A 12,967-nucleotide genomic window follows, 5' to 3' on the forward strand; every position below is an offset into this window, starting at 1 on the left:
GGAATAAGCATTTTCCGGCCCAATGGCGCCTCAGACCGACACAGAAGTTGTTGTACCACCTATTGGTCATTATGAAAATGTGCTTTTACGCCCAGCTCACTTCCTGTTGCCTTGCAGAAAACAGATTTAGTGGATCAAAGTGGTGCTGGTCAATCTGAAGGGTGGTGTTGTCTTTGACTCACACTCCACCTTTATTACGACACAAGTGTACTCTGCTGTGGAGACCATTTGGAACAGCTATTGGTCACTACGGAAAAGGAATTGAGCAGGATGAAGATCTGGTTTGACCAAAATAAATTAAGTTTGAACGCAAGCAAAACCAAACTGATAATATTTGGGACTCGATCGACCAATACAGAGACCAAACTCACTATAAATGGCGTCCAATTAGAAAGAGTATCGGAAATACAATTCCTTGTAGTAATCATAGACAGTAAATTAAGTTGGAAACCACATGTCAAAGCCAAAATATCCAAATCAATAGCAATTCTGAATAAAGATAAATACCTCCTTAAATCGAGCTTCCTTGTTTACGCTTTACTGCTCCTTCATACTTCCATACATGATGTACTGTGTGGAGGTCTGGGGGAAGACATATAACACAAATTAGGGCTGTCCGATATTGGAAAAAACTGATATTGCGATATTTTGTCTTTTTTTCCCATTGTGATATGAAAAAATACAGGAAGTGAAGACAGTTTTTTTTTTTTGTCCGCAAACCATCCTTTCTTGAACTTAAATGCTATAAAATTGGTACTTTTTTAACGATATTTAACCGGATGAAGGATTTTAGTCACGGACTTCTGGATCTTAAGTTATCAGAGCAACCACCTGAGCTAGCTCGGTTATCCTGCTGTGATCTGATCAAGAATGATTGTGATTGGTGGTTTGCTGTCACTCACTCAAGTACCCTGACATCAGAGCCGCGCGAGTTTTCCTTTTGTAGCAAGCAGCAAAAATAATTGTAACATGACGTGTTTGAGTTCATTTGCCTACTTAATATCGCACGCCCTAAAAAATATAAGTCCTATATAACGCGATTATCGTCACGACACGATATATCGTGCAGCCCTGAAACAAATACACATCCTATCTTCATCCTGCACAAAAGAGCCATACGAATGATACATAACACTACCTACAGAGAACCAACAAATACATAATTTATCAAACTTAAAACATTAAAACTACAAGACCTGGTTGACTATAAAACCATCCAAATTATGTTCAAAGCCATAAAATAATTTTTTTTGCGTTTCCTGCACATCCAGCCTTACTATGACTCATGTTTCAAACCTTCCTTTGTCGAGCGTTTTTTCCTTATTGCATCTCGAGGCCTCTCTCGTCGAAGGCTCTCACCGAACGCTCGATAGTGATGACTCGGCAACAGATGCTGCTAATGCACACAGTGTGAGCTGAGCGTTTATGCTGATGGCACATTAGGCTTTTGACCTACAAGCATCTATTGATTAATGCCTTTAACAAATGTTTACAGCCGCAGTGTTAAGGTTGAGGCTGGTGTGAGGCACGTGTCACGTTACAACACTCGATAGCCATTATAAAAAGCTGTTTTACAGACACACACAGAATAAGGTTGTTTGTGGTGAAACCTGTAATCAGTGAGAAGATGGATATTGATTTTCAATAAAGAGATACTCATGATAAGCTTAGCACAAAGAGTGGGAAAATAGATAACAAGAAGGAAGTCCTCTCTGAGTGTGATCTTGATCACTGCTTAGATTTGACATAAAATAATTAAATTGAGCAATTTAATTGAAATTAATACAAGGAACTTTCATTTTTGTGTTGATTTTGGCGACCCCTGTGGACAAAAGCGGTATTGTTTCCAGAATATTTTAGGTATAGAGGCATCAGTACTCCATTAAGAATGTTTTATTTACAGTTTATTGTCCTTTTTAACTCATTTGAATTACTTTAATTTAAACATTTTCCTTAGACAGGTCACTATACCTCAAGGGCGGTATCATGCAAGGATATCATTCAGGAGTGTAGTGTTTGAACAAAGTGTCATCTATTAATCAACTATGAAGGATTCATTATTAATAGTTTTAAATAATATATATACTATAATGTTTATGTGTTTATGGGAACAAGTACTGCGATGCTGTGCATCAGTATGGATCCAGAATAACTCCTTCAGTCATTTGTCAAGTTAAGTGCACCAACAGACGTGAATCAACGCACTCTGCAGTCAGCAAGATTTAACTTTTCTTAGCAAGCTCTTCTATCCTCGGATGACTTTAGCACTGTTGCTGAAGTGAAGGATTAGACTTCTGTGCCAACATTACCTCAGCTCCCATGCTTTCCACACACACACACACACACACACACACACACACACACACACACACACACACACACACACACACACACACACACACACACACACACACACACACACACACACACCGGCTGTTTCTCTTTCTTGTGCTTCTGCAGAGATGTGCATTTTGTTGACCTAGCCTATTTCTCTTCTGACTACCGACGTCATGAAGATCTTTAAACATTGCACTAGATTTCAAGAATAGCTGCAGCCTTGAAGGATACACATTTACTGTGACTGCAGTCGGTGTATTTCCTCAGGGCTTTTTTTCTCAAACTGCTTTATGGGATTCAGTGAGAAAGGTGTTTCATGGAGGCATCTTAGAACCACTCTATTTGGCTCTGGGTGCATTCACACCTAATAGTCCGTTTTCAGGTGCGCACCGGACGACAGTTTGTTTCATGGTTTCATTTTTCAGAAGGTTCGGTTTGCGTTGGGCAAAACTCAAACAGACTATAAACTTTAAACACAAGTCATGTGCACGGAAATGCTGTTCAACCATTGGTCAGACATTAAGGGGGTAAAAACGCAAATCCTGGCAATTTCTACCGGAGCCTCCGCCATGGAGCATCGGCACTTTCGGCAGGTTGTTCTCATGCTGCTGTTAATCTGGAGATCAACAGACACTAGCGGCCCGCGCATATGATTATATAATCAGACAACGTCCGTTAAAAAACATTATAGCACATATTATAATGAGACGTTCTGCAGTCAGGAGGGGCGTTTCACCGACGACAGGTGTTCTTACTTTTATGTAGCTCACGGCAAGGGTGTAACTTTGGTTTGAGAAGTGGGGGGGACACAAAACATGGGGTCCTCGGCAATGAAACATTTTTCTCGATTTAATTCCATTTCCTGCCTTTCTACAAATATATTAGGGACTATGGTGTTACAAAATCCAAGAAAAATGTGTCGTGTATAATGAGGAGAAGATGTTTGTCTTTGAATTGAAGCTAAAAGCATCAATCTGGTGCACTTTGAGAGCAAAATTAAGACATTGGAATGATTTCTTAACTTATTTTGAACAACTATATTAAATAGGTGGAAATATTTGTTTACATAGATGACCAAACCGTTTGAGACCCAATGAGATAACTTAGACTAAAGTTTACAATCTAATCACTCAGCGAATCCTTTAGCTCACCTAAACTGACGTTATCTCAGCCTCTCAGTCTGACAGGAGAGGACTCTAACTCTCCTTATTGTTGAAACAGCTTCTCTCTCTCTCTCTCTCTCTCTCTCTCTCTAAAAAAATAATAATAAACACATTTGAAAAGTGGGGGGGACATGTCCCCCCTGTCCCCAGTGGAAACTACGCCCATGGCTGACGGAGAATTTTTACTTCACACAACACTGTTCAACACCTCATTCTGCTTCACTCTTTAACTAAACAACCACGGATGTCTTCAAAGACTCTTTCGCTAAAGATTTTGAAGACATCCGCGTTCTTGTGACACGTAAATACTGCGCTTCCTATGTTTTGGTGCGGACTGCGTTCACACCAGCAATGAACCGCTCCAGAGTTCACTAGCAAGCGCTCCGAGACCACCTCTTTTAGCGGACCAGAGTCCGGTCTTTTAGTTCACTTCAGAGGTCTCGGACTGCGTTCACACCGACCCAAATGAACCGCACCAAGCGGCTAAACGCACCAGGGTTCGATTCAACCGGACTATACAAGGCAGGCCTGAACGCACCCTAAGTCTTTAACCCATTTCCACCACCAGCTCTTATAAGTACAATAAACAGTCTGATTGGTTTCTGTCTCTCTTTTCTATTTCCTCCTCCAGAAAGAGATCCAGGCCATGAGCCAGTGCCACCACCCCAACATTGTGTCTTACTACACCTCCTTCGTGGTGAAGGATGAGCTGTGGCTGGTCATGAAGCTGCTCGGAGGTAAGTGCATTTGTCTTTCACACACTTCCCCTTGACTCCTGCCTATCCATCTCAATCTTTTTACACTTCCTGCAGCGCTGTATTCGGTCACAGTTTGCGAACGCTCGTCCTTAAAATCATAATCAGAGGGTCCAGAGCTCTTGGCAGGCGTCCCCTCACGATGACAGCAGGCAGAGCTGCTGCTAGTGATTGCAGGGATAGTGACAACACTGATCTTCATTGTGTCCCATGTGAGCTGCAGCTCCTTTCCGGCTTTAACTCGGTAACTAATGACAGGGCAGACGTAATAACAGCCCCGCAGGCAGCCATGTGGCAGCGCTGCAATTAACTAGTGAGAGGAGCACGAAGAGGAGGCCACCACGGAGAGGAAGAGCGCACAATGCACCCGCTGCATCTGTATGGTTTTGTTCGTTAAGGAGTGTTTATGGCTCTGGATAAGCCTTTAAGAGTGTTTGAGGCTAGAAGACACTTACAGCATGAAGGGGAATGTGTCCTAAACAAAGCGTTTGACAGGTTTGTGAGGTAGAGCGTCGTCTAACAATCAAAAGACCGGTGGTGTGATTCCCAGCTCGATGTCGATGTATCCTTGGGCAAGATACTTATCCCCAAATAGTTCCCGATGGTGTGTGAATGTAAGTCTCCTTAGCAGGTTGCTCCTACACCTCTTTGGGTGAATCCTGACGTGTAAATATAATCAGAATCAGAATTACTTTGAGTCCCGCAGCGGGGAAATGTACAGTGTTGCAAGAAAAAGTAAAAAAAGGCCGTCAATATAAAGACTTAACAAGTAACATATTTAAGTGTTGAGACATTATACACGTCTTTGGACAATTTATAACATTAAAAACCGCTTTGAGGGATCATAAATGCTGTAAAAACTCTTTCTCAATGCAGTCCTTTTCCCATTCACAAGCAAGAACGAGCCTGATAAAAAGAATGGTGTTTAAATCCCTTTTTGTTTCATTTTGTAATCCTGGTTTTCAGTCTCAAACACAAGTCTACACAGACACATGTTTGCACCCTCTCATCATGCCCCCCTGTTCAAACGGCGTCCCAGTGTAACGGTTAATGCCCGTGTGGCATGCCTTGCTCTCTGGGAAACCCTGGAGCAGCTTGGCAGCCGCCCTGCAGCTGGCGGGCGGGGGGGGGCACGAGCAGCAGGAGCTGACACCACTTCAGACTGCCTCTCTCTCCTTCCCGTTAAACACAGCCCCTTGATGTGGAGTTTTATTGTGCAGAGTAATTAAATGATGGCCATGGAGACGTCTGCCATGGAGACAGGCTTCAAATTAGGTTTATAGACCATCGCTCCACGGGGCAGAGCATACCGTCAGAAACCCTCCATCCTGTCTTTGTCCTCTGCTATCGAAACACTGTTAACAGTTGATCTGACAAAGCTGTGGCATGTTTCTATACCCACAGCGTTTGTATGTAAAGTGCTCTGATGGATCAGCATTCCTGCAGTACAGGTGTCATTCCTTTTAGAGAAGAATGCTGTCGGACTATGTGACGTTAGTTAAACAATATTTGTAGCACTCCAAACACACAGAGCTCAGTTTATGCAGAATCATTGGAGACATTTCTAAATAACTTAAATGTGTGTCTGGGCTGCCGCGATGCAACCCACACTGATGGCATCCTACATTTGCTATAGAGCTTCTTGGCGGTCGGCTGTCGGTATGCCGCTGCTGCTTTTTTGGCTTATGGCGCTTATAGAAGGTATGTCACTCATGTTGCACTGGCAGATGCCCAGCAGCGTGATACTGAACCCCAGAGTGCACTGCAGCAGTTGCCTGGGCGTATGTGGGAAGATCCCGGAGTAGATACAGAATAAACATACATTTTAGACCGATGCATTTTGTCCGAAGCCTCGAGGATGTTCTGTATACTTCAAGTTTTTCTGGAGTTTTACTTTTTCAGACTTTTTCTATTCTCCATGCACTTTTTGGAGGAGTGGAAGTTGTGCTGGAACTCCCCATGGCATCTAGGAAAAAAGTTTTTAAGCAAGAAAGTAAAAAAGATACTCAATGACAGTAGTGGAAGTATGACTTCAACTTGACTACCACTGAGAGTCCTTCCTTCATCTTTGACACTGTTGTACCCTTGAACCTAGGGCTGCTCAATTAATCATATTTTAATTGCAATTACGATTATGGCTTGCAACGATTACGAAAACAACGTCATCGAAATAAAACGATTATTTTTTTATTATTATTATTTTATTTTTTATTTTTTTTAATTATTGGTTTTTCAGTTGAATTATACTCAAAGTTCAGGATAATCAACTCTTAAAAACATGGTGTTCCAATTTTCTTTCTCCAATAAATTGATGTTTTCAAAGTAAATGGATAATCGTTTTTAATAATCGTGATATCAATTATTGACCCAAATAATCGAGATTATGATTTTTGCCATAATCGAGCAGCCCTAATTGAACCCCTTTTACAAATAGGAAGTTAAAGGGAAAGCCTCTTAGATACAAGTCTCAGTGGGTCCATTTGTGAACTTGTATCTTCGTAAAACCGAATCAAGGCCAAACCTATTGCTGAGTTTTTTGCCGTAGGTAGGTGCACTGCTTTTCAAGAAATTCCTGTTCTGATTGTGACATGAGAACAACTGTTTCATTAGAGCGAGGCATAACTTGTCATTGACTGAATACTCACTGACAGGCAGCCTCTGCTCCCCACTGAGACAGAATATGAGTCACGCTAAAGTAAGCCAGTGTAATGTGTTCCCTGGAGATTCATGCCCTCTCTGGCTGACTTCACTGCTGCCCGGCTCAATTAAAGACCACTCCATTCAAGGCATTATTGACTTTTCAATTTAGCATTTGAAAGGACTTGTTGGAGTTTGGAGCCAGTGGATTTGTCACATCATGATGTCACCTTATAGAGAGGTGAAGTCCCTCCCTTTCCGGGGGAGCTCCAGGGGACCATATTTTGGAAAAAGTATGCATTGAAGTCAATGGAGAGAGAAAGATTATCTTTTTGATCCCGTTTGAATTGTGCCACGAATTACACATATGATGTTTGTCAATTTAAAAGATAATTTTGCAATTCAAACAAATACAAATGTGTGGTAAAACTGTGAAGTAACACTTTGTTTTGTGTGAAACCGCTCAATGAACTACATCTCCCGTCTCGCACCACACACCAAGACGGCCGTCACGTTGGCACATTTCACTTCTTTCTTTCAGAATGAGGCGGAAAGTATTAAAAGAGGTGAAAATCACTCAAAGTCTGGGCACGTTGAGAGCTGTACATACACACAAGGGGAGTTAGTCGGTTCCTAAGAGCCAGCATGCGGGACCGGGACTCTGGGATTTGTAGTCTTTCTAGTTGGGTATTTTTCATAGTCTTATATTTCAACAGTTTTTGACAAACTGTGACTTTTTTGACATGGAAATGATTTTTTAAGATTGACAAACATCATATGTGTAATTCGTGGAACAATTCAAACGGGATCAAAAGATACGTTTTCTCTCCATTGACTTCAATACATTATTTTTCAGAAATAAGGTCCCATGGGGGGGAAGTAGATGGGCGGGACTTAGCCTCTCTATAAGATGCCAGGAGGCTGACAAAGAGCTGTGATTGGGACTCAAATACTTCCGTTTGGTTTCCTAGAAATCAGTTTTCTCGGGGCATTTTTAGTCTTTTATTCCTCTCTTCTAGGCCTTCCACCTATGCCTCTCCCATGCCTCACCCTCCCACTCCCCTTTCCAGCTTCTGCTTGGCATTCCCCATCGGCCTTTAGCCCAGTTGGCGCCAGCTTTGATCTCCCTCGTCCGCTTTCGCCTCCTCCCTCCTTCCTCACCCCCTTTTTTTTTACTCTCTCATCCTCTCCCTCGGTCTCAAAGCTCCGGCTCTGACCAGGGGAACGGAAAAGACTAAGTGGGATTCCTCTGGATGAAGTGAGAGTTAAATGGAATGGCTTTACACCTTCACAGTTTGGGTTAGGAATCCAGGAAAAGACGGGGAGGATTTGATTTAATCCAGCTTGAAACCGAACTGAGGATTTGGTTTTTCCCTAAGTTTTTATTCTCTACTCTTTCAAGACTTACTTTATCCCCTGTGGTTTGTATAACTTTTCCTCTTACGGGTTTGGATCGGCAGCATACAAACCAGGCCAACAGGTGTCATTTATCTTTTCCCCATGCATAATAAACCTTTGGATTGTGGAGCTGTCGGCTTGTTGGAGCCACCTAATGGAGCGTGGAGGATTCAATCAGATGGATTTAAAAGAGGCTGACATTTAATGATCCCAAAGCCTGAACCACGCTGTGTGTGCACTTAGAAACAGTTTCTCCAATCGGTGCCACCTCAGCTTCAGGGAACTGTGCGTCATTTGTCTGCCTTTGATTATATATGCCAACACTTTCCAATGGAAGTTGAATGGGAAGATTGATATCACTCTACGTTAGGGTTATGCTGCATTCACATGATTTGCTTTGCGATGAAAACAGCTATTTAAGTTGAGTTTTTTTGGTTACCTCCTCTGCTAGCTTGCACCCAGTGGGGATTTAGCTGTTTCCATAGAAGCAAAGTCAATGCTGAGCTGTTTTACGATTATGATGTGAATACAGCTTTAGGGTAGGGCTGCTCGATTATGGCAAAAATCATAATCTCGATTATTTTGGTCAATAATTGTAGTTGCGATTATTAAATGCGATTATTCATTGACTTTGAAAACATCAATTTATTGGAGAAAAATGTTAACTGTATGTTTTTAACAGTTGATTGCCCTGAACTTTAATTATAATTCAATTTATAAAAAAAAAAAAAGTATTTATAAAAAAAAAAAAAAAAGTAATAATAAAAAAATAATCGTTTTATTTCGATTACGTTGTTTTCGTAATCGTTGCAAGCCATAATTGCGATTAAAATACGATTCATTGAGCCAGCCCTACTTTAGGGTAAGGCGTTAGGGTCTGTTCCTATTTGATACCTGAATGTGTGGTTTAGTAAGAGTGCCCAAAAGTCCCATTCTTCAGTGCTTCACTCTCAACATGTACAAAACTTCTTAATTTCTAAGAACAGTTTGTGATTTCTAATATCATAGCAGGTGTGGTGTGTTATAACATTTAAATACTACACAGCTGTACTTACTGCCTCCAGCCTGTCAGTCTGTAACCAGGGCAGAGGAAACAGTGACACCTTTGCATTCGTTGTTCCAAATATCGCAGGGTGTGGTCTGTTGTAAAAAAGCACGACCAAACTAATGATGACTTTCGGCTTCAACATTTGTCACCCATTGGTTTAATTTAGTCAGGAACCAACCATACTATCCGCAGAGACATGATTTAATCGTCTCAACTAATTCTAGCAATTCCCAATGTGTCTTTTATTTCTTTTTCAATAAACAGGGTTGTCATTTTTCATATCCAGTTGAGTAAACAGGGATAGGTTTCCTACACATTAGCTTAATCGTGTCTCTCGTGTATTCAAACCTTTAATTTGTTGCCTCATTAGGACTACATCTCCCCCTTCACTTGGATGTGACTCTCTTCACTAACCCTCCTTCCCTCAGCACCCTCTCCATTGTTCCCTCCTCTCCTCCTCTCCTCCTCCCTCGCGCCATTCCACAAAAAGCGATGAGAATCAGTCTGAGTGCAGAAGCTTTGAGAGAGGAGAGAAAAGGTCTACCTTTCCTCAATGAGCTTCAAAGGGCCGTCGCATCAGACGTTCCTCTCTCACGTTCTCTGTCTCTACGCTCAGACACACTGCCTTTCCAAATCCGTCCTCTCTTTGAAAGGGTTTTCACTGCTGAATCACATTTTCTGCCGTGCACCGTCACTGCTAACGAACCCGATGAACCCTCCGTCTCCTCCCCCCTCCTCTCTCGCTCTGCCTCCGTCTCACTCTCTGCAATAACGCTGTCTAGTCTCAGGTGGCTCGTCTCTCTCTTAGCCCGCCGCTAAAATGCTGTGTGTGTGTGTGTGTGTGTGTGTGTGTGTGTGTGTGTGTGTGTGTGTGTGTGTGTGTGTGTGTGTGTGTGTGTGTGTGTGTGTGTGTGTGTGTGTGTGTGTGTGTGTGTGTGTGTGTGTGTGTGTGTGTGTGTGTGTGTGTGTGTGTGTGTGTGTGTGTGTGTGTGTGTGTGTGTGTGTGTGTGTGTGTGTGTGTGTGTGTGTGTGTGTGTGTGTGTGTGATCTTTTCGCTGCCCTGCTTTGTCCTCCAGCGTCGCCCAATTTTCTAATGCTAATAAGGAAGCTCTTTTAAAGAGGCGTCTTTATTCTGTGGCACAAAAGAGTTCATACACTGTTCAACTTGTGACCTTAATTGTCCATCAAATGGAGTGGCGCAGTAATGAGTCCTTAAACCCGGACATTAGTAAGCCTTTTTACCATTTCCTGTTCGCTCGTCTCAAAGTCAGTTATGTGAATGTGTCTGAAATAAGATCTGTGGTTAACACAAGATGGACAGATTTTCCCGTTTTGTTCCACAACATGAAATACAACAGTAAATACTAGGGATCGACCGATATGGCTTTTTCAAGGCCGACACCGATTATTAGTAATCAAGGAGACCGATAACCGATATTTGGAACCGATAATACATTTGTAGTAAAATCAGAAAATCTTGGTGTCAAAATGTAGAACAACAGAACTTCTCTGAAATCCCTAAAACTGGTTTCCTCTCCGTGACCCTGAGTAAAGTAAATGAAGTAAGAATAAAATAAAAACTACTAAAACTTGTTCTGAACTTCTGATATTTGAGTCTCACTCATTTAGTAGTCCCAATTCAGTAGCACCAGATTGTGAGAAGGTCCCGCCTCTCCGGCTGGCTGCAGCCCGGAAAATCTTCAGTGTTGATTGACACTTCAGTAATAGCCTATCAGATCGCGCTGTGGGCGGGACATTGCTCGTGAACGGTGGTGACTGCAGCCAGAGAAACGGCCGCATCAGAGCCAAGTTGTATCGGCAATTTGATAATAAAAAGGGCGATACCGATAATCTGTAAAATGCGGAATATCGTCCTCGATAATCGGTCGACCCCTAGTAAATACCCCACTCTTGAATATCCCCAGCTTCTATGTGTCATATAACCGCAGCTTTAATTCGGAAGTCATGTGACTCTGTAGTTTGTTTACAGCATCATGCCTTTTATTTCTGCCGAGGTGGTGTTAATACGTGGAGATTATCCTGTTTAAAAAACATGTTGAATATCAATTACACGTGACGGCCACAGAGCTTATTTTCTGCAATATACCAAGAACCGATTCCATTGCTTTTTCTCAAGGGGGCACCTTGTGACGCTAACTTCCAGGATCGGCTTCCGGAGATATGTCATCACTGCACCAGGAATCTATTAAAAGCACATTAAATAAGATTCACATACAGTGTACGATGTGGAGAACTCAGTCAGGCTGTAATGATGCTGTCGGCAGGAGTAATGACATGACTCTGACAGCAGCCATGCTAATTTTAACTGGGTAAATATTCTGATTTCCAGCTCGATGGAAAACCTGAAAGAAAAATCCTAATTTAGAGTCAATGGTCCAAACAAAGTGTCTCCTAATGACATCCTAGATGCAGGGCTTGTTGTCGTTTACGGCCCGTCTACACTACAGGCATGAAAAAATCTTGAAACTGGGCGTGTCTGAAGCTTGGCGATTTTTTGCGAGCAACCAATCACATGAATCTCCCGCCCCCGACATACAAAGCAATAGCAATGTTAAAACTAAGTAAACTGGATATAAACTCTCCAAACAGGCGAAAACCTACCAGTTTCACCCACTGTCTCTGCCACCTCCCTCCATGCCTGGTTCCTCCGGTTTGTATCCCGGTAAATAGTTCCGGTCGTAAAGAACCGGGTGATTTGCTATCGTAATATCTCGTTTGGAATATGAGGAAATGAACTGCGGTCTGTCTCTCCCAGCTTGCACGCGGTTTGATTGGCTAGCGCTTGCACTGGCGGGATTTGCATAAACGGGATTTGATTGGCTGATGTCAAGCATCGAGCCTCAAAAGTTGAACATTGTTTAACTTTTGATGCCGATAGATGCTCGTGATGCTTGCAAAGCCATGCCATGCTCCCCACAATGCAGTTCGGCGAAGATTAAAAATCTTCTACGTCACCCCATTCAAGTGAATGGGCGAAGCGTTGAAAGCATTTTTTGATGCCTGTAGTGTAGACGGGCCGTTAGTCACTAAGACAGTTGATTTTTTAGACACTGACTTTCCTTTTTAATATCATGGAAAGCACAATATTTATACTTTGTTACCCTCTAAGGAATGCATGTTGTGATTTCTCTTTCTGCCATTGGCTTGTTTTGCCCTCTCCACATTGAAAGGTCCTGCTGATATTTATGGTTGAAGGATTTTGTCTGAGCAGCTAAATCGTTTGTTTTTCCCTTCAATAAAACCCATCTAACTGGAGCTGGAAAAAGGATCTTTGTGTAAGCTCAATCTAATTTACCCAAACAATATGAGATTAAACATGAATCATCTGAATGTCCAGCAGGAAGCTTGTGTTTTCATAAATAAGTTTTATTTTAGAGTAGGCTTAGCAAACGAAATAAGCTAGCCTGAGGCGACTTCTCATTGATGCTCATCACATGAGACCAGAAACATTATCTACCCAGCCTGTTCCTGGATACTTAAAGGTCCCCTATCATACTGTCTTTCATCAATATATTATAGCTCTCAGATATATACAGAGCCTGTCTCTGATTGGCTGAAACACCAAACAGGTCATTGCAGCATTACCCATAATCCCCTCTGTTTCAGCC

At 42.2% G+C, this 12,967-nt stretch overlaps 1 protein-coding gene across 3 annotated transcripts in view; it reads left to right on the forward strand.

Moving 5' to 3' along the window:
• Nucleotides 1-12,967, forward strand: part of oxsr1b (oxidative stress responsive kinase 1b) — a 53,199-nt gene that overhangs the window by 17,858 nt on the left and 22,374 nt on the right. For all 3 annotated transcript variants that reach the window (XM_079661080.1, XM_079661082.1, XM_079661081.1), the window contains exon 3: nt 4,132-4,237. In XM_079661080.1, the coding sequence (XP_079517206.1) occupies nt 4,132-4,237 (106 nt within the window). The remainder of the gene's footprint in view (nt 1-4,131; nt 4,238-12,967) is intronic.

Source organism: Notothenia rossii, assembly GCF_949606895.1.
Source record: "Notothenia rossii genome assembly, chromosome: 12".
NCBI lineage: Eukaryota > Metazoa > Chordata > Actinopteri > Perciformes > Nototheniidae > Notothenia > Notothenia rossii.